Genomic DNA, 23,348 nt, shown 5'->3' with positions numbered 1-23,348 from the left:
AGGATCATTTGCTCGAGAAAATAAAGCCAAAATCAAACTAATTATGACGTCATAAGTGACATTGTATACGTGTATGTATGTATGTATGTATGTATGTATGTATGTATGTATGTATGTATGTATGTATGTATGGATTACAAACTTACACGCTCTTCTTATATCCGTGAGATGACGTCCAGTCATCCGTTATTATGAATTAAGTATGACGTAGTCGATATCACCCCCCATTCTCAAAAAGGAATTTTATTATTTATGTGCCCATATTTCTTTGAGAAAAATATATATTTATGTGAAAAAAATTATATATGTGTATAACACAGAGATATGTAAAAAACTAACACATCTTTATTTAAATATTATATAAAATAATATACAAACATGATGAGGGGGGGGGGGAGAGAGAGATATATATTCTTATTATTGATTTTTTAGTCAATTTATGCACAGTAGAATCTTTGTTAATTAAGGGGGACAAGTCATGTAACGCGCTGAAAATTGAGTGATTTTTTGGAATTTTGTTTGAAGAAATTACACAACCAATTCTTTTGAAATTTTCAGGGTATGTTATTGTAATATTGAACTACTAAAAAAATATTTTTTGACAGAAAAATAACATGTATTTTATAAATAATAATAATGTAAATCTAATGCGTTGACCTTGAAGTCACTTGTCGGCGTGCAATGTAGCGCTGCTTGTATTCATCTGAAACAAAAAAACCAAATAGATTTCTTTTTTGTACGGTTTGCGTTATCGATTGAACCTATTGTTAAAGAAAATAATGCAAAATTGTAAAAATGGCGACACGTAGAAAAAAAAGTATTTATTTTTACGAAAAATTTTCGTGTTAATTATGCAATAAAAATAATTTATTTAAACAATATAATTACAAATAAAGGTTCAATTTATGAGGAAAGTATTTATCTAAATGTATGCACAAGGAGAACTCAATCGGATGAATAGTTTTTTAATTATCTTGCACGCCAATTTTAAAAAAGTAGTTTGGAGAAAAACGCGTTTAAAGTTCGAGTAACAAAATCGTGAAAAAATCGTAATTTATTTTAACCTACCGCAATTTTTTGCTAATCTGCGATTCCAGGGCCATAGAGCAGATCTTCCTGTTTTTCGAACATTATTCTAACACAGCCAGGTTAACATTTATTACAGAGGGAATCGAAAGACTGAGTTTCCGACTCGTCTACATGAGTGCTCCGCCCAATTCGACCGTTCACTTTTCGACGAAAATAACATAGAAGGAACTCTCAAATCGGTTTCTACTATTTTTTTTCATATTCTACGGAAAATATCCTATAAATTTAAGCAAGAAAAAAAATTGCTAAAAAATTTTGATTTACATGACTTGCTCTCCTTAAGTATAAAGAAGGTATAAAAAATAATAAAACTGTGATTTATAAGATCACTTTATAGAAATTTTCAAAAATAAATAACTGAGTTTTGTGAAACAAATTTAAAGGACACAGATCTAAAATAAAGGACTATTTTTTATATTGTTATGGAAAGGATGATCACCATATTTATAACAAACGTTGATTATTGTGTATTGGTGCCATTGTATAATAGCAGATCACTAAACAAATGATTCGATAAGTAATTGGTAGAATTTATTATTTCTATTATTGAATAATAGAGATATTACAAGTGATCATAATATCACGTACGAGTGTGCGCACATGTATGTGTATTTATGCATATGCGTGAGTACATGTTACTAATAAGTGACATACATTATATTTACATAATACCTGTAGAAAGTTGTCACTGTGAAGTTGGCACCGTAACTTTCTGCACCGCAAGTTTTCATGACATTTCTACTTGCACCCCAAATAGTTTTAGAATTCCTGATAAGTTTCAGAAATAGTTCCGATTTAGTTAAAAAAAAATGAAATTTGAAAATATGAGGTGTTAACCACTTCATTAATAAAAATCGAAAGTTTTAACATCAGTTCTACTTGTACCCTAAATAAATTACAGTTTCTGATAAGTTTCAGAAATAGTTCCATTGATTTAGTTAAAATGAAATTTGAAGGTATGAGGTTAATTTTCCCTGGCACCTCACTGTAAGTAAAAGATGAAAGTTATATTAACAGTTATACTTGCACCCACAATAGTTCTACAGTTCCTGATAGATTTTAGCAATGGTTTCGTACATTAAATATATTTAAACAATTTTTTAATTTGACCACTGGCACCGCACCACACCAGTAAACTACCACTTTATGACGAGTTCTAACCGATTTTATTGCGTTTTCTAATAGATTCAACACATTCTGGAAGTTTTGTCGACAGTTCCGGCCTTTAGGCATTTTTTTACAATTTTTAATTTAACCACTGGCACCATCTCCGTAGGAAAAAATTATGCAAAAATTACTGCACGAAAAACTGCATATTTTTGTGCATAAATTTCTGTAGTTTTTACAGATTTTTGTACAAAGTTTTTGCTTTTAAAATTTTTCTGCAGAATATTTTGTAGAATTTTATGTAATGTTTTCTGAAGTTTTTTGCCTTTAGAAAAAAATAACATAAACTTCTGCAAAATTTTCTGCAGAAAAATTCTAAAGGCGAAAACTTTGTATAAAAATCTGTAAAAACTGCAGAAATTCATCCACAAAAATTTGCAATTTTTTGTGCAGTAATTTTTGCATAATTTTTCTCTATAGGATACCACAAGAGTAAACTAGCATTTTATGGCGAGTTTCAGCCGACTTTATGGCATTTTCTGGTAATTCTGCAATAGTTCCAACGCATTTTGTACGTTTTGTCGACAGTTTCGGCCTTTAGGCATTTTTAATCCTTAATCCCTACCGTGTTTTTTTAGCACACTCTAACCCTACCTATGGGTCGTTTTCGTCTTCGCCCTTATAACAGTATAAATAATGGTAAAAAAAATGAACAAATATATGTACTCTTTAAACATTTCTCTTCAAGAATACTACCCCCCAAATTTAATATGTATTTTTTAGTAAACAGTGAGAAAAATTGGTAAAAATTAATTTTAAAAAATATAGTGATAGTAAAAATTAAAAACATTTTTTAAATCAGTTTTTGGAAGGAAAATGATTTCTCTTTACGAAAAAAAAGTGTGATCAAGTGTGATAGAATGAAAGCAGATATCCTATTTCAGCATATGAAAATTGGTATTTTTCAATGATGATAAATAGAAAGTTGTAAAATAGAAAAACATCAATAAATAAACAATTTTTTTATTTATTCAGCTTAAAGTTCTTCCTCTTCAGAACTTTCACCTCTAAAGTACTGCACTTCTTCTCGAGGACGGAATGAATAAATGCTTTCTGGATTTCTAACCTTCATTGTAGATGTTCAACTCAAAATATATACATAATTACCCAGCTAACCATTTGTTGCCAAATTGTCAGCAGACTGCTAAAAATTTCTTGCGAAATCAGGTTGCTAAAACCATGGCCTACTGTGCCCTCGAGTGCGTCTTAATTGCAAGCAAATTCTGGGGTGCATTCCGTTTCACACATAATACGCATGATGCATCGTTCATCTTTGTTGTTTGTCAAACGTTAAACAAGGATGAACAATGCATTATGCGCATCATGCGTTGCAACAGAACGCGGCTCTGATATCAAATTGGGTGTAACACCAGAGCAGATCTGTCACTAGCAGTACAGTGACAAATTCACGCAGCAAATTAAGAACAGATGTTGCATTGTAAACTCAGCAGAGCATATTTGCGCCAAATATGCAACAGATCTGTAATCGTAAATGACGACAGATTGTCGAATCTTTTCATTTTCAAAGTTATAATTTTATTTGAAAATCGATGTAAGCAATCTCTTGGGAAGATTTATTAATTCAGGAATAGACTTATCTATTTTCTCCCTTCATATCGCAGGTGTATCATCTATTCTAGGTGCAATTAATTTCACTAAATTTCTTGGAGTTAAATGTCACTCCAAAAAATTTAAAATACTACCAGTCCTGTATTACAAAAGTATAATGTGGCGGTCCTCCGCCACATTGGACAATTCCGCAGGTGCAGCGAAGGAAGGTAATTTTTGCTTATCTTAGTCGCACTGCGAGTGGTCTTTATGTAGCGAGTTGACTGCATTTTATTCCCGAGAGAGTAGGCCGCCTATCGACGGTGTCGCACTTTTTATTGCCAATTTGACATTTCGACAGATCTGCCGCGTTTTTGGTATCAATCTGTCGCGTACTTTGACGCACAAATGTTGTTGCATTTCTACAGGCAATTTGCTGACATAGTTTGCACTTTGATGTTTGTCGTAAATCTGTCATTAATACTTTCAATAAATCTGCTCGCAGTTCATTATTATTTTGTCATGTATTCTGATGACAGGCGTTGCTAAATATTTGCTGAATATCTGCTAACAGTGTTTGCAATGACAAGATATGTTCCTCATTTGCTGTCTTTTTGGCAACAGAATCTCTTGCCAATATTTGTCACAGCAGAAATGGTTATCGGGGTATGTTCTAAAATGCATGTACGTGTCCAAAAATACTTAATTAACAAAAAAAAAAACGTTTTTCGAAAGTTATTTTTATTTACGTAATCTCTATCTGTGGGTCGAAAACGTCCTATTCGAATTTTACCTAGCTGGCATTTGGAGTAGAACTAATGGACCAGGCTGGCCTTGTGCACTAAGTACCCCCCCCCCCCCAAGATTTTTTTAGTACAACTTTGGTGGCGCTAGCATCACGGTTGTACGAAAAATTAAGGATAGTAATTTTAAGCAGGACGAAAACGATCCATAGGTAGGGTTCGAGGGTTAAACAATTTTTTAATTTGACCGCTGGCACTGCACCACAAGAGTAAACTATTACATTATGGCGAGTTTGAGCCGACTTTATGGCATTTTCTGATAGTTCTGCAATAAAATGCTAGTTTATTCTTGTGATGTGGTACCAGCAGTCAAATAAAAAATTGTTTAAAAATGCCTAAAGGCCGGAATTGTCGACGAAACCTACAAAATATGTTAGAACTATTGCAGAACTATCAAAAAATGTCAAAGTTGCCATAAAGTGGTAATTTACTCTTGTAGTGTGGTGCCAATGGTCAAATTAAAAAATTGTTTATATACATATATTTAATTCATGGAACTATTGCTGAAATCTATCAGAAACTGTAGAACTATTGGGGGTGCAAGTAGAACTGTTGATATAACTTTCGTCTTTTGCTAGTGAGCTACCAGGGGAAATTAGCACCTTATACATTCAAATTTTATTTTTTAAATTAAATCAACGGAATTATTTCTGAAACTTATTAGGAGCTCTAGAACTATTTAGGTTGTAAGTAGAACTGTCATGAAAACTTGCAGTGCAGAAAGTTGCGGTGCAAACTTTATAGTGACTAGAAAGTTTTTATACACATGCAAATGTTTAATAAATTGTATATATGAACATTAACTAATTATACCATCAAAATTTTAAAGAAAAGAAATACACAAGACACAAGTTTTTCAAGGTGTATATTAAATATTAAGTTAAATTTTAAATTATATGTATGAACGTTTTATTTATTTACTGGATAGGACGGGAAGAACGCACTGTTTTATGTTGAACCCTTTTTATTTTGTCACTATCGATACAACGACCATCTTGGATCTCTGGCGCGTCCGGTCCCGCTCGCACTGTGCCAACAGATGCAAAATAAAAGTACGGGTCGGTGAGAAAGCACCACGTCGATTGCGCCGAGAGTCTTGCATCACTGCATGTCAAAGCGCGCGATATTCAAAAAACATTACAATATAATTCAACGAGGCGCTTGGAATTAATCCAGAACTCACACAAATCAGACAATGTATATGTAAAGACAATTAGGCTAAAATAATGTAGACAACAGATTATATAGTCATATAAGTATGTATAATTAATGTAAAAATTTGTTGACATTCAGTTTTCTATTATACAACACGATTACTTGCTTCATTTTTGATTTGTAAATACTTTATATACTGTTAGCAATCATGTTGACGTGAGGTGAAAATGTTAATCTGTACTCAATACTTTTGTGTTTACGTTTATGACAGGCAAATCTCAGAACAGTGGCTCTTGCCGAAACAGTGACAATGTATGGAGTACAAGGAGACATCTCGATTATCTAGGAACGCATGCTCGACGCATTTTTGTTGACAATATTTTAAAGAGGGTGACCAACAGTCTAGCGGCAGATTTGCGAAGACGCACAGCGAGTAGACTCGTCTTTGGCGATTCAGCACCTTTTTTTGCTCTTGTTGGTATATCGCTAGCATCGGGTACAGGAATATTAACAAAGGATGATGAACTGGAAGGAGTGTGTTGGGAAATTCGGGTAAATTTGTTTATTTAATTTGATACTTAAATAAAATCTTTTTTTTACATGCTACTACAATGTGCTATTTATATAGCTCACAAACGTTGAATCAACATTTCAGAAAAATACAACATTGCAAATGTTAAATCAATATTGAAAAAGTATTATAAAAATATCTGTTAAATTGAATGTTTTGCGCAAGATTAAGGAAAACTTTTTTTTTTTTAACAAAAACATGCTTTTTTGTTTTAAACATTTTAAATAGTATCTTAAAAAATAAAAAATATGAGTTTGAATATGTTTTAAATACATAAAAATAAATGGAATATGTAGAATAAAAATATAATGTATAAATTTTAATATAATTATGTCAATCTCATTACACATTACATTTTACATTTTAGTGCAAAAACTTAATAAGTTATAATAAATTATTTCTAAAATTAGTTTTACTTTTGTTTAAAGTTTTAAAAATATGTAAGTGTTTTGATGTATTATATAACGAATGGTTATCTTTGATAGAAAGAAAACAACTTTGCAATTTTTGACTGCGTTCAGCAGAGAATGTAGCGGTGGAACAGTTGTAAAATTTTTTTATATGATTGGTTTACACAATTAGATCCAACAGGAACTAAGGCAAAAGCAATGTTAGAGAATTGTACAACAGTTTTATTGATACATTTTTTGCTAAACGCAGCCATTATTTGAAAAATTTCGATGTCTAATAAAAAAAAAGTAATTAAATATTCTATATCAGATATATTCTATGTCTTCTGTATATTCTAATATAAAAAGAACTTATCAAAAACCTTACAAAGATATGCCAAGTACATAAACACGTACATTCAAAAATGGTACGAGATTGATACAGCCAAGTATATTTAAAAAAAGTTTAGAAAAATCCTATAAAAATTATTAAAAAATTATTTGAAAAATGGAAATGTTAAGCCCTATGAAGGCAGGACCAAATCAGCAAAATCGAATACAACCTAATGGAATATTTAATTTTTTTTTTGTACTATTTTGTACCACCAAAATTAATTTTATACTCTGTGCTGTTTAAGAAAAAATCATGGCGTTGCTAACTTAATACGAAGCTAGCGGGACCACAAAAAAATAATTTAAAAAATTTAAATTAATTGAATATAATTAGTACTGAAATGTACTAATTTATACCATTCAAAACATCGGAATATTTGTCATCCTCTTAAAATAACCCCTATTTTAATTAGCCTTAAAAGTAACATCTTTCTCTTCCGATTTCTTAAGAATTAAATCAATAAAATCGAATTGGTCCGTATGTAACGCTTTCGCTGCTTCCTACTCTCGAGAGAGTAGGCCGCCTATCGGTGGTGCCGCGCTTTTTATTGCACATTTGACATTTTGACAGATCTGCTGTGTTTCTGGTATTAATCTATCGCGTATTTTGACGCACAGATGCTGTTACATTTCTACAGACAATTTGCTGACATTGTTTGCATCTTTGGTGTTTGTCATCAATCTACCATCAATACTTTCAACAAATCCGCTCGCAGTTTACTATTATTTTGTCATGTATTCTGATGACAGATGTTGCTAAATATTTGCTGAATATCTGTTAACAGTGCTTGCAATGACAAGATATGTTTTTTATTTGCTGCCTTTTGGCAGCAGAATCTGTTATCCACATTTGTCACACCAGAAATGGTTATTGGGACCCAGCTAACCATTTGCTGCTAAATTGCTAACTATATAGGGAAACAATTTTCTGTGGAGTAAGGTTGTCAAATCCAGGACCTATCGCGTCCTCGAGTGCACTCTAATTGCAACCAAAACTTGATATCATATTCTTACACAAAATTGATTGCAATACTACAGCAAATTTGCCATTAACAGTGAGACATCAGATTGAAGCAACAAATTGACAGCATGTTTGTCAATTGCAAACCGATAACAGATTTGCACCAAGGATCCAGCAGATCTGTGTGCAGAATTTACAACAAAAATTGACAACAAACATGAGGTAGATTTGTCCGCAAAAAGACAGATTAGCAATAAACTATATTAGTTCACAGTGTCTTTCTTTTCAATGTGGATAGAAAGAGACATCACTTTTATTAATTTTATTTTAATCTCATTTATAGACCGACATTTTAGTATAGCATTATGTCGATGACGAAATCTTACTTCCTACCGCGCTCTGTTGGCGGCCTCTTATTAATAAGAAAGTGCATTTTGTTTGAGAAAACTCGCATAGCGCTACACAGTGATAGGTAGTGAAAAGAATATCATTTTAAAAATTAATATACTCACAAACCTATTTATTATTGTGTAATGATCGTGTTAAATCGCAATCTTTTATTCTGCGTATCTATCAAATAAAGAGAGAACTAAAAGAAATGGCATTTCCCGTTACAGGATGGGAAGATCAACTAATAAAAAGTATAATTAACTCAAATTCATATAACCGTGCTGTACCTGCAACTGTCTCTCTCTGTTCGCTTGGCAGAGAAGAGCTTAAATTATTATAAAAAGAAATAAAACATTCAAATTAGCAATCCTAACCCCGCCGGACGTAACAATAGAATATATTTAAAAAAAAAAAAAAAAAAAAAAAACTAAATTATTATTTAAAATAAAAATCTAACACTAAACATCTTATTCTATCGCAAGTACATTAATTTTTTTTAAATGTGTACGTGGTATTCAATGAAATTTATATTAATTATTTATGAAATTTATATTTATGTTGCAAACAATACCAACTCCAATAATTAGAAAGAATACTTTCTCTCGTGTTTTTTCTAATTAAACGAAAAAGTGTAACAATAGATTATAAATGTTTAGTACATTTGCGCGTTTTTTATTGCTAACTACTGAATGTATTAATCTGTTGCATTTTTGGCGTTAGTCTGTCGTCAACGTGTTTAATATACCTGGATGCTATTAACCTCCAATCTGATGTGTTTGATAACCACCTTTATACTTGATTTGTGCGGATAGTTTGATGACAATTTGCACTAAAGCTACTTTAGTGTTTGTCATCAATCTTTTGTTAAGACTCTTGACAAATCTGCTTGCTGTTCACCATCATTTTGTTAAGTAATCTGTTGATTGATATTGGTGAATTTTTACTAAAATTATACGCGCAGTATTTTTAATGTCAAAGTTTGTTTCACATGTGCTGCATTTCGGTTGCCAACAAACCTGTTGCCTCTTCAGAAATGAATATTGGGGCTATTATAATGCTAAAGCGTTTCGATTAACATATTAAAGTTATATAGAAATAAAAAAAGTATTATAAAAATGTTTTACTAAAAAAAATCTTGGCGCTGCTATAGAAAATACTCTCTAATTACAATCAGTGGAAAACCAGAGAAAATTAGTAAGAATACACTAATTTTCAGTGATATATTTGTCAATTAGTGAAATAAATACATTGATCTTTCAGTGGTTATATATTAATGTTGAAACGAAAATTACTAAAAAATAATGAATACTCATAGCTAAGTTTCACAGCTAATTATTACAACTATATAAGTATACTACTGTAAATCAATGATAATACAGTGATTGCAATTTGGAGAGGACTAAAATATTAGTAAGTATAATTAACAAAAAATTAAGAAAATAAACAATTTATTATTTAAGCTTTATATAGACGAAGCGACTTTTATTCGTTTTTGAACAAGCATCTTAATTTATCAGCAAATTTGTTGATAAGAATACTGATTTTTTTGCTAGGTCTACAATTTTAAAGTTATAGACGGCACAAAAAAGTTGTTTGTTTGCTAGACTACACCATACCTATATATTTTTGGGTTCGCTGAATTCAAATTTGTTGTCCGTTTTACCCTATATCAGGTTTTGTCCATAACCTTAAAAAATATCTCAAAATCTCTAAAACTCTTTAAGTTGAAAAATAAAGCATGATCACAAAATATATGTCTTTGGGATCGCTGAATCTGAATTCGTTGTCTGTTAAACGCCATTACGTTACCATTTACCCCTAACCTAAAAAAACATTTAAAAATTTTTTTTACGTTTGACTCCCTTTTGATTCTCAGAAAAAATCAAATATTTAGAATATACGCATAACTGCTGGCAAATCTGTGAGCATCTTAAATTTTTGAACATGATATTACATTTATGGCATAGTCGAGACTATGACAATTACTATAAACAGAAAATACACTCAAAGAGAACTTTGTTTAAACCAGGTTCAAAGAACATTGCTAACCCTTTGGTTGATCCAAAAAAAGTATTGCTCTCACCTCTTCATATAAACTTGGTCTAATGAAGCAGTTTGTCAAGGCTCTCAAAGGAAAAGCAAAAAGACTTTGAGTATTTAGAAAAACAAACAGAAATATGTAATGCAAAACTAAAAAAAGGCATTTCTAATGAACCACAAATTCGAAAAATGTTAAAGGATGAGAATTTCATCAAGTTAATGAATAAGAAAGCTATGTGGATTAGTTTAAAGAAAGTTGTAGAGAACTGTAAGTTCTTTCTGAGTGAGTTTATTTACTACCGGGTTAATGTATTCTCATTATCTTTTACATTACTTATTTCTAAATTGTATCGCGATTTTAGATTCTTGAGATTCTTGTTACTTATAGTTATACATATCTTAAGACTTAGACGTTCACAAAAAATTTTTTTTTTTTCTCTAGCGCTTGTTAACAATCTTAGTTTTGCCATCACCTTTAATTTTTAATACATGTATAAACGCATTTTTTTCTTTAGTATTTTTAGATTTATTATCACATTAAATTTTTAATACATATATAAACGCATTTTTTTCTCGTATTATATTTAATAACGCACTTAATTTTTACCACATATGCAAACGCATTTTTTTCTATATTAATCTGCGTATATACGGGGTTTATTCCGCATCCGGCGGATCCAGTCTTATCCATTTTTTGAGCTTGTCACTGGACAGAACTGTGTTTAGAGGTTTCGATGTGATGTTAAATCCTGGGATGTCGCGGACTACGTACCGCGTTGTTTTCTAGACATTTGATTATCATGTACGGGCCTTTGTACTTGGGATTTAATTTTGCTTGGTTTTATGCGCAAATTGCGAACTAACATGAAGTCTCCCGATTAGTAGGTTAAGGAGATTTGCACTTTTATCTTTATATTGTTCATTGTATTTTCTTAATTAATTCGTCGCAGCTAGCGCGATCTCTTGATTTTTCGCTTTTTCGTTTTGGCTGTCGCCGGTGAAGGATGAATCGACCTCTTTTAATATTCTTAAAAATTCCGCGAGCTTTGCATCTGAGTGATTTTTCTGGTTGAAGCCCAGCAGCTTAGCTGGGCTCATTTTAATACCTGAGTGATGCATGTTATTAATAACGTATTATACCTAGATGTTGTCCATTTATCGGCGGCGTCCAGTAATTTCATTAGCGAGGTTTTAATATAATGATTTATGCGTTCGGCTAGCCCATGGAGCAGCCACCGCTATTTTGCTTTATATTGTGTTCTGACACGAAATCTGAAAATTTGCTTGACGTGAAAGCTGTCCCTTTATCTGAAACTATGTGCCTTGATTTACCAAAGGTGTGAATAATCAATTCTATATGCTCAATGGCCTCCTGCGAATTTGTCGTGCGAGTCGAAAACAGCCATGTGAAATGCGTGAACGCGTTACTACGAGATCAATTACTACGAGAATGTTATACTTATCACGTGATTCTTCGAGGGAGCCGAAATGATCTATGTGTACTGTTTGCAGTGCAGAACTTGGCGATTTGTACAGGCTCGATTCCGACTCGAAACGGCCCGATTAACTGAACTATTGGACATCAGGCACGTCAGGCAACTTTCTATATATCTAATCAAATATACGCTTTCTGATGTGGGGAAACCAAATATTCTGTTTGATTCCCTCACATGTTTTCTCGGACCCGCTGTAGGCCATTTCGTCGTGGTGCACTCGCACGACTGGGAACACCATACTTTCCGACACGACGAATTTGGTGTTATTATCAATGTTTTGGTACACGAGACCGTTTATTACTTCGAATTTATTATTTCCGCGTCCAAGCTCGATCTACTTGGCAATATCCGCTATCTGTGGATCGGTCAGTTGCCAAAATTAGAATTCTCTTTCTAACGGTAGAGCGTTAACGTGTGCCACGGAGCGGCCACGTGGCACATGTTCTGCCCCGTATTATATTAAAACGATAATTTTGCAGTGCTCCAACAAGCGATTCTTGGATTTATACTGGCTTTATTTACTGCGTAAACAAGCGCGTTGCAGTCTGTTACTATAGTGAAACGTGGTTACACGATACCGTATAGATAAATATGAAATCTTTCTACGGCCTGCACGATGGCGAGCATTTCCAGCTCAAAACTGTGATAGTTTTTTACGGCTTAGTTTATAATCAGGCTGAAATCGGCGATTGGCGCCCAACGGTTACTCTCTTGTTTCTGAAGAAGGATCGCTCCAAAGCCCGAAGCACACGCGTCGGTGTGCAACTCTGTAGGAGTCCGCGGACGGATTATATACACTTAGTAACGGTGCCGACGTAAGCTCGCTTTTCAGTAGATTAAAATTATTTACGCACGGCGAAGTTGAAAGCTATGTCTTTTTTTAATAAATCCTGTAACGATTTCGTGCTTTATGTGCGAAATCTTTAATGAATTTCCTGAAGTAACTGGCTAATCCTAGAAACTGTCGTACTTGATGTAAGTTTTTTGGCTGTTTTAAAATCTTTTACGGCCTCAGAAAAGCGGGGGCTCAGATTGACTTCGTTTTCTGTCAGCACATAGGAATTCTATTGTTTTTTTTTCCAAAAATAAAGCATTTAGCAAAATTTAGTTCAAATTTGTATTTTTTCAATATCTCAAGTACCTCGCTTAAAATATTTAAATTTTTATTAGGCGTTTTAGTTGCAATCAGAATGTCGTCAATATATACGATTACTTTATCGCTTTTAATTAACAGATCGAGAATTTTAATAAGTCGTTTTTGAAAGTCAGTGGCAGCTTCTCAGTATCCGAACGGAAGTTTCTTATATTTAAACTGACCATCGCGAACAAGAAATATTTTGTGTGCTCCTCTTTTACTTTAATTTGGTGAAATCCGTCGCGGAGATCGAGAAGAGTAAAGACTTATTTATTCTTTAGTTTCGATAAACAATCTTCAATTATAGGGAAGGAGTATTTCTGTTTTTCCACGTGGCTGTTTAGAGGCCTTAATGCAACACACAATCTTATTCGTCCGAGATAACTCTAGCACAATAGGGTGAAACACTTGTTTGTATGGTGCCTTTTTTTAACAAGTTGTCCGTTATCTCTCTTAGCTGTAACCATTCGTATTATACGAAACGTCTTGGTGCTTATGCGTAAACAGAGTCGTCTCTGAGCCTTATCTCTACCGCATAGTCATCATCGGCCTGGATGATTTCTCTGTTACTAACCAAAAGAATAATGTCTCTTAACCTTTCGAAACCGATAGTCTTCAAAGTCGATGTCCGCATTTCTTAGAATGTTCTCGGTGTTATTCTTATGCTTTATGTACATGGGCAAAAACGACAAAAGATTTTCCTGCTCATCAGAACTATTGAGAAACAGCTTATAAACTAATGTTAAATTTTCGTGATTTATAAAGTTTTGATCGATAATTATATATACGCCGAACGGACTACCATGAAGGATGTGTAGTTTAATGAACGCCGGTTTTCCGAGTTATGCGATAGAAATTCGCACGATTATTATTTCTGCTACGTCCAATACCGCGTCTTGCAAATCTTAAAATTACGTTTTGCAGTATCTATTTTACTGTCTAGCGATTTTATTACTTTGCAATAAACTTTATCATTTACAAACGATACGGGACTATTCGTATTAATCAATGCTTTTAAGTTGCACTGCTCACCGTTGAGGCTGGTTACCTCTACCAAGGGGCGTCGTTGACCTGTCCGGCTACAGAAGGTCGATCGTCGCCACGATGTCGTCGCATGCCGTCTCCTCCGTGACATTGGCTGCTACCCGCGCCGTCCACGGCTTCGGGAATAGTTTCGTCGTTTCTTCCTGCTTCTTCTTAGTTGAACAATGAAATAGGCGTTGACCCTTTTGCTTGCAATAGAAGCTGAATTTCTTCTTTGCACTCAAGGTGTAAGTGGCCTTTCTTGCCATAGTTTTTTTACAATTGTCGGTCTGTCGTTGCTTGTTCTCACTGTTTCGGATGAAAGACGATTTTTTTTCTTTGTCTACCTCCACCACTGCAATGTTTCTCATTATGTGTAAAAATTTTTCGAGCCAATAGTTCGAAATTGACGCGGTCGTCGCTCGGAGAGAAACCACTGTAATACCTCCCATTACCAGATTCACTTGCGTTTTTTCCGGTAAATTCAATCTGTGTATTAGCGATAACTTGTCCATGACGTATTCGTGGAATGATTCTTTCATCATCATCCACTTCCGCGCCTCTACTTTCTGAGTCACCTTGGTGTAGGTGAGCTCCACCAAGAAGATCCTCAACATTTTGTTTTTTAGGGCGACCCACGAATCCATTTCTGGACCGAGTTATCTATCATACCACTTCTTTGCCGATTTTGTGAGCCGAAGATGCCGCGAGCAACGTCACGCTGTCCGTTGCCCCGTGCACGCGAGCCGCTCCTTAGACCCTCTGTATCCACATATCCTCTTCCGATCTGCTATACTCAGGGATGTGTGATCTCATCCACTGCACTAAATCACCTGAGTGTGCGCTAAACACCGTGTTCGGTATCGAACCTGCAGAAAGGATAGATCTTCCCGCTTCAATTTCGCCTGGCGCGACTGGCGTCGCCGTCGAAGGCTCCTGCCTCCGTTTGCTCTCCGCTCGCACTCCCAATTGCCTTACGAGCTGCGCGAGCATCTGACTCTGCAGCTCTATCCAGTGGGTCTGCATCTTCATCATCTCGGAATCGATTTTTGTAACTTTTATTGTGGTGAAAATGCGAGCCAACTCATAACTTTTGATTCCGTAACTTTTATTATAGTGTAAATGCGAGCCATCTTACGGGAGTTTGTTCGGCAAGAAATTTCTTGTCGAATGGTGAGATTTAAGAGAAAAAATTGAAAGATAGAATGAGAAAGAAAACTTGGAGCATTGTTCATGTGGGGATTGCGTTGTTTAATTTAAATAATGAAAACGATATGCCACCGAAACTAAATAAATTTTGATCAAAGTCTTATTATTTTGCAGGTGATTCTGATTTTTAACATTACAAAAGAAATTTAGACCCGATATATGACGATACATCACTAATTAAATGAAATTTTTTAAATGTTTATTTATGCTGTACCTTAAGGGGCTACATACTCAGAGACGTAAAAAATAGGTCTTTTTCTCGATTTTTTTTCGAAACGTAATGTATGTAATTAATCCTAGTTTTCTTTACTTTAAAATACATTCTTAGAACATGTTTCAGAATAAATTTGAACTAAAAATATTTAAAAATGGCGGAGATATTGTCCTCGTCGCAAGACCTTGTTGAAAAAAGGTGCTCCGCGGTGCCAATTGCAGCTTGTACAGGACTTATCTGAAACAGACCAGCCTAGAATTTTCTTAAACTGAATGATATTATCTAGTCTTTATCCTGGCCGATTTTTCAAATATCGATTTTTGGCAAAATGGTGGTTGTTTAAAGAAAAAAAGCGATTTTTTAGGGTAAAAATCGGTCGTTTTTTTAACTTTAAAAAAAAGTAAGAGCTCTAAAAAAAACGCCACGATAAAGACTGCCTTTTTTATGTAGATTAAGCCCTCCAAATTTCAAGTAAATTGTGTCCGAGATATTTTTGACACGCGTTTTGAAAACATGGTTTCGAGAAAAACGCGTTTAAAGTTTGACATTTGGTTAAAACGTAGATAATTTTTTTTCAAACTTACATGGAGTCATCCACTCTAGGGTTATACAGTGAACTCTCCCCAGATGTAGCGGCATCAAAGATTCTAGCTTGCCGGCGTAATATTCTTGCGTAAGTTACCTGCTGCGAAGGATTAGAAAGCGCCCATCGCGCTCCTGCATCGTCGAACGCGCTTGGACCTTTCTCGCTATATCTCCGACAATTTTCAAGGAATCACTGAAACTTGCAGGCGATATTCTGAAGACCTTATATTTTACAAATATGCAAAAAACGAAAAATCATTTTTTCAAAATTTCTGGTTGTATGTAGCCCCTTAATTTGCATAAATTTTATAACACGGTATTTATATTGTGCACGGATAGCAATTTAAAGCAACAAAGTGCAGTTTATGTACTCATTATGTTTGTATGAATTCTGGCCTTCAAATTTTGATAATTTAAAAAAATGATATTTTATATGTGTTTATATAATTGTGTTCGGCCAATGAGACCAAATAAACCATTTGTAATATATACATAGAAAATTACCTATATTATTATCGCAATGAACATTTTGTTACCATTTTTTGTATATATGAGCTACAAAAAATGTATGATCAAGTTATGATCAAGATTTAGTTCTTTTTTGTGTTGTGAATTTATTGGATGTCATTAAAAAATAATTTTAAATTAATTATGCATAATGATTCACATAATGACAGATTCAATATACATAATTTTGTGATAAGTATATACATTACATTATTTTTGTTATACTTAATTGTGGTTTGTATCTTATGTTAAACATTAAATCGGAGAAAAGGAATTTTTGTATGGTGAGAATTTAGTGGAAAAATGTAACAATTGAGGAAAATAAACATTAAAAGTATATAAATCTAAAAAAATAAAATTAATTTCTATTTGTGCATACATATACTGTATTAAAGTATCGGGTATTAATGATCATCGCGGAGCTGTGACATATGGAAAATGGAATTAAGAGATTAAAGAATGACTTGTTGATTGTTTTCGAATTTTTGAATGTTTGAAAATTTTTTTGCGTAATTTCACCCTACAGTCTCTAACAAAACATTTTTCCCACATTTCTAATCTAGTGATTTCGTATTTTTACTTCGACGTTACCGAATCGCGCGAACAAACTCATGTGAGATGAAAATACGAAAAGTGAATGAACTCGAATTACGTAATCCACTTCCTGCTCCTGATGTTAGAGTAGAGTCTGCTGATTCTGTCAGGCAGTTTCCGCTGTGTATCCGGCTAACACCTGTTGCAGGCGCGCCTCCGATATTGGCCGGTTTTCCGCACTCAAAGAAGGAGTTGGAGAGCCGGCCACACTTCCTGACGCTCTCATTTGAGAGGTTCTGCGACCCGTTGCAAAATCCGCTCGGGGCCCATGCTATTGAAAATGCGCTAGCATCGCATCAAGTAATAGACCGAGAGCTAGCTACATAAAAATAGTATCAATAAGCATCGCGGAAAGTCTAACTATAAAGGGTCCTTTGGTATTGCCGAACACTAAATCGCCAGTCTGCCTAAGCGGTCAGAAAGATTAAGGGGGGGGGGGGGGACGAATAAAGATAGTAAATTTCATGACAAAAAAAAGAATGAGATTCAAGCATAAAATCTGCGGGAATGTTTAGTGTTTATTGAAACAAGATGTCATAATTATTGGCAGACTGTTTGCTGAAGAGAAAGTGTCGGCAGACCGCTTCAAAGTGGCGATAAATTAGTAGTAAAAAAAATCATAAAATTCAAGGCTAAAAATTAATATAATAATTGTTTATATGTTTAGAAAACGATACGCAAAAAGGCAGACTGAAAAGTGAAAGATAACGATCGAGGCAGACTGCGATAAAGAGCGCGAATCGTAGTTTGGGTGATCGCAGCGTGCGCTTGCTGCGCTTAGCAAATAATAGTAAAATAATAACAGAGAATAGCAGAGAATAATAAAATTTAAGATAAAAACTTGCGCTACCTCCTTAATAATTTTAAAATAAGTTTAATAACTCGAAGCAGATCAAAATTCAGATGCTAATATATTCGTAGAGTTAAATGAATGTAGTGAGTGCTCATAATAATATACGATCTCATGATTTTACTTTCTCTTTACACCGAAGTATTCATTTTTTTAATCATTTTCTAAACCTAGATGTGTGAGATGAACTTGTAACAATACACCACAGACGCGCGCTAATTAACTTTTTATTTTTTACTTTTTAAAAATAAATTGCAACGATGATTGTATAGATAATCATCTATAAAAATTTGACAGCTGTCAAAATTCAAGGTATTTAACGTTAATTGTAATAAATTAAATGTAATTTATTCAACGTTGGCAGTTTATAATAAACACAAAAAAATTTGCAGAGAGTCAAAAGTAAAACCATGATAAAATTATATATTTGACGAAATCGAAAATTTTTTGGTGTTTCTTTTTTTCTTTCTCTTGCTATCTCTAGTTAAATTATTTTTTTAATAATATTCTTTGTTTTCTTTATAAAAAAATAGATATTATATTTTATAACAGAGGTCGGCAAGAAATGCACTTCTCGGCCGATTTCAGCAAGCGCCGTCTCCCACCCGTCTCCCACTACTCCTCTTGCCCCGCGTGCCGCGCGCGCTGCCTACGAATCGTGCAGTTCGTAGGCCGCGTCAGCGGCACGCGGGGCAAGAGGAATAGTGGGAGGCGGCGCTTGCTGAAATCGGCCGAGAAGTGCATTTCTTGCCGACCTCTGTTTTATAATATTCACGCTGTCAGATATAAATTTCTAAAATTTATATAACAATTAAACGATAACAATCTTTCTAGCATTTTCTGAGATATTAAATTATTTATTTACACATTAATTATAATTTATTTACATGTATAAATAATTTACTTTATTTTACTTTTCTTTTCCTTCTTATTTCTTTTTAAGTATTTTTAATTTTGTTTTTCTTGTGAAAAACTGTCAACAATGAAATCACTTACATGGCTTTTTAAAGAAAAAATTTATTTTTATTTTTATATTTACGAGCAAATCAATACGAATAAAAAACTAGGAATATTATTTTAGATTTAATACTTTCGCGACCATTGATGTTGCTTCCAATAGAAAGAGCTTCCGAATACATGTCACGTCCTGGTACAGCAGCGCAACGCGGGAATTATATTTCCTTAAATTTATGTCAAATTTTTCTGTAAAAAACATGTTTTTAACATTCAAAACATTTTTTTAATATGTTTAAAACGATATAACAGTTTAAAACAGTGTTTAAAACATGTTTTAAGTATTTGTTTTAAATTTTAACATTTTAAATGTAACAATTTTGCATACACTGCAATTTCAACATTTTGAAACATTATTTAATATCTATATTCATTTAACATTTACGTAATGTATATGCAATTTAAATTTTATATATTTTATGCAAATTAGATTGTAAAAAATTTTGAATGATATAAAAATATATTATATACCTAGTTTAACCATTTGTTTCTAAATTGTTAACATAGGGAAACAATTTTCTATGGAGTAAGGTTGCCAAATCTAGGGTCTACTGTCCTCGAGTGCGCTCCAATTGCAATCAAAACTTGATATCACATTTGAATACAAAATTGATTGCAATACTACAGTAGAATTAAGGATGTATCGGACTGAAGTTCAAAATGGTACAAATTGCTAAAAATTTGTGAAATTGTTTTTTTAGTTTCCCTAATGTACTACAAAAATTAAGAACGCATCCACTAAACGGTTGCTGAGTTATATCTATTTTAATTTTTACTGATTTTACATGGTATCTTTTTCTATCTCATGGAAAAAGACGATCTTGACGGATAAAACAGTTAAAAAAATATAGAAGGAATAGTACCAGTGTTTTGAATTTTTTTGTACATCTAGTATATGAATAGATGAAAATATCTACCAAGTTTCAATTGTCTTCACTACACCGTTTTAAAGAAATAAAATATAACTTGAGATAATTGTTCATTTTCACTGTCAAAAGTTTAAACTCATAAGTGAAAAAAATCGCAAATACGTGAAAAATACCTTTGTAAGAGTAAAAATAAGACTCCAACTATCGTTCAAGTTTCTTACATCTAGATTTACTATGCGTTAGGCGTAGATATTTAAGTATTTTAAATTTTATGCACTTTTGTCTAAGATTGTATGTCCGATACATGCTTAAGATAAATCATTTTAAATGTTACTTCATATTTTGACGGTATAACATCAGATACCTTATTTTATTGCAAATACATTAATTTTGTTTTAATGCATGTATATAGCATCCAATGAAATTTATATTTTATTACTTCTTGAACCGATACACGTTTTAAATATATTAAGGGGGCATAGCAGTTTGGCGCTATCAAAAAAAGGTATTCTTCATGAATTTTTTTCACAGCTAAGAGACTAACTATAAAAATGAAACTTTTTGCATAATAAAGTACATCTTTTGTAATTCTCGTACAAATTTTATTGTACTAGTTTAGTTAAAAAATCTCCCCCTTTCATCGTCGTGTAGTTATCCGTGCGCGCCACGCATGATTCTGCGGTAACCATAATATCTCCTTGCCCGTTTATCCGAAACACAAAAACCAAACGGGATCTTAAAGAAGAGTAAATTCCCTTGTCCTTGTCGTATCTGATTTTTAAAATTCAAATTTTAAACAAAATGGCGGACCTTTAAAATTAGAATGCCGATTTTTGGCCAAAAATTTTATTTTTGTTTGTTAAAAAAAAATAGAAAAAATTTGAATTTTAAAAATTGGATACGACAAAGACAAGCGAATTTTATAAGCTTTTAGTTAAAAAAAAAAAAGGTAGATCGGTTAATCCGTTTTCAAGTTATCATGGTTACCGACTTTAAAAACATGGTTTTGAGAAAAACGCATTTAAAATTTTTGAACGGTGTTACTCTATTGTAAAACTGAATTCATTAAACTTATTATCGTCAATTCCTAGGCCATACAGGGAACCCTTCTGTTCAAGATCTGTCTCTATTTGTTCATTTTTAGAGAGACGGCGACTTATACGAGTCTTCCGCGTCACGTGCTGTGCCCGGATGTCAAAAAGGGCAAGCGCACGCCTGTGCACTGCCCGATAAAATATATTGTAACTTTTTTACTTATTGGAATTTAAAAAAACAGTTTTAGGACAACATTCTTGAAGGTTTAAACTGTCGAAAAATGCAATAAAAAAAATATTGATTTTTTTAACCCGACAAACTGCTATGCCCCCTTAATGAAATAGAAGACCCTGTATGGTCTGCTGCTTGATCTTGGTGCTAATTATAATTTTTATTATAATATATATTAATTTAATAATCTTAGACCACATAAACTACGCATCGACAATTCGTCAGTCTTGAAACACAGTTATAAGCTGAATGTCGATGCTTACTGGCATCTTAGAATCCCCTCTTTACTCGAAAAATTTGAAAATTTATTGCAAAAAATAATATTTCAGCCAGAGTTTGACCCGAATTCCCATTATTCCGTGAGAGCGTTTTAACTAATTTGATCACCGAAGCATGGTATTATTCTTTGCAATAACTAGTATATCTTAATTTTTGCTTATATTTATTTTGCAAAAAATATCGAGAGTACTCCGGAAATCTAACGAATTAATTTTAAATAATATGAATTAATATTTTCAAAATCTAGATTCTTTTTTTAACAATTTAAAGAAACATGTTTTGTACATATTTATTTTATTTAATTTCTTTTCAAGAGTGTGAAACTATATTGAAATCTTTACAAAATAAAGAATCTTTAATTTTTATACAATTTTATACAATTATTAATCTTTACTCGTAACATTTTAGTGGAATTTTATAAACTGGTACTTTGGGGTCTGTTGGGTTACTTACCGCAAAGAAGATATTGACATTAGTAACTTGAAAAAATTACAGATTATTTTTTAAACATATTACTTTGAGACGAAATAGTCGTTTTAATTAAAATTTGATATTGAGTATTTAAAGAAATTTTCACAATTTTTGCAAATTTTCGATAGTTATTTGAAAGTTAAATTTAATTGGAGTCAAATTGACTCCACAGTATCGGATAAAGGTTAATATAAATTGATTTTGCAAAATTCCTTTTTTTTTTAAATTTAATTACTTAAAACTTTTTATTGTAAGACTTTTAATGTTATTTTACAAAGTTACTTAAAGAAAACTACGGTTAAAAAAATGAAAAATTCAAGATTGTATATATCTATATATTAAACTTACACACAATGCATTTAAAAAATTTCGGGACTGAGACTAAAGAATCAAATTTGGCAAATAAACAAAATTTTATTTTTAAATTTTTAAGATACATTTCTTCTCTCTCTAGATACGTTTGACAGCGCATGTATAAATTTTGGAAAGTCCTGAAATACCTCTCAGTCGGAATTGCCTTTAGAATCGCAATCACACTTGTCTTAATGATCTCTACATTCTTGAAACGGTTTTCTTTAAAGGCAGTCTTCAATTTTGGGAAAAGAAAAAAATCTCCCGGAGCTAGATTTGGCGAATAGGGTGAATGATTAATAACTACAATCGATTCTTTTGTTAAAAATCTTATAATCATCGACGAATGTGCCAGAACGGTGTCGTGCATTTTTATTGTATCAAACGTTATACACGATAATGTGGACACTATCTACACTAATATTCAACTCCATTGTTATTATTTTAATGTTTATTTGGCGGTTCTTGATTCGTTATCCGTCTTGCTCGTTGTCGGACGTCTCTTGAGTAATCTTCAAAAAACGATTCACGATCATTCTTAAAACAAACACCATTTAAACACTTGCTCAGTTGTCGAACATGACTCAGACTCTCTTTTGTGTGCATTTTACATTATTAATGTTTCCGACGTGCTTTTTCCACATTTGAAACAAAACTTTATTGCAGCTCTTTGTTCCATAATAAAAATGATAGAAGCTAATAACTTTTAAAAAATTGAAATCTTTAAACAGACAAGATAGCGACGCAAAAAACGTGGAAGACTCACAAAGTTTTATACTAACTAGTTTTACTATTAAAACACAGATAGCGTTACTAGTGTGTCCCGAATAGTGTCTCTAGACGTAAGAGTCTGGACAATCTTTGATTTTGAAGCAAAATAGTATCGATAGTTAGAGAATATGAAGAATAACGTAACATATGCAAACAGTGCAAAAGTTACTCTTTATAGTTTCTATTGACGTCATTTTGTTTTACCAAA

General features: G+C 32.8%; 1 protein-coding gene across 4 annotated transcripts in view; it reads left to right on the top strand.

Moving 5' to 3' along the window:
* The window catches only part of LOC105834461 (serine/threonine-protein kinase PINK1, mitochondrial), a 67,160-nt gene that overhangs the window by 2,629 nt on the left and 41,183 nt on the right, over positions 1 to 23,348 (top strand). For all 4 annotated transcript variants that reach the window (XM_036292613.1, XM_012676959.3, XM_036292614.1 and 1 more), the window contains exon 2: positions 6,034 to 6,314. In XM_036292613.1, coding sequence (XP_036148506.1) covers positions 6,034 to 6,314 — 281 coding nt within the window. The remainder of the gene's footprint in view (positions 1 to 6,033; positions 6,315 to 23,348) is intronic.

This window comes from Monomorium pharaonis, chromosome 10 (genome assembly GCF_013373865.1).
Source record: "Monomorium pharaonis isolate MP-MQ-018 chromosome 10, ASM1337386v2, whole genome shotgun sequence".
NCBI lineage: Eukaryota > Metazoa > Arthropoda > Insecta > Hymenoptera > Formicidae > Monomorium > Monomorium pharaonis.
This window is presented reverse-complemented; position numbering and strand designations above follow the sequence as displayed.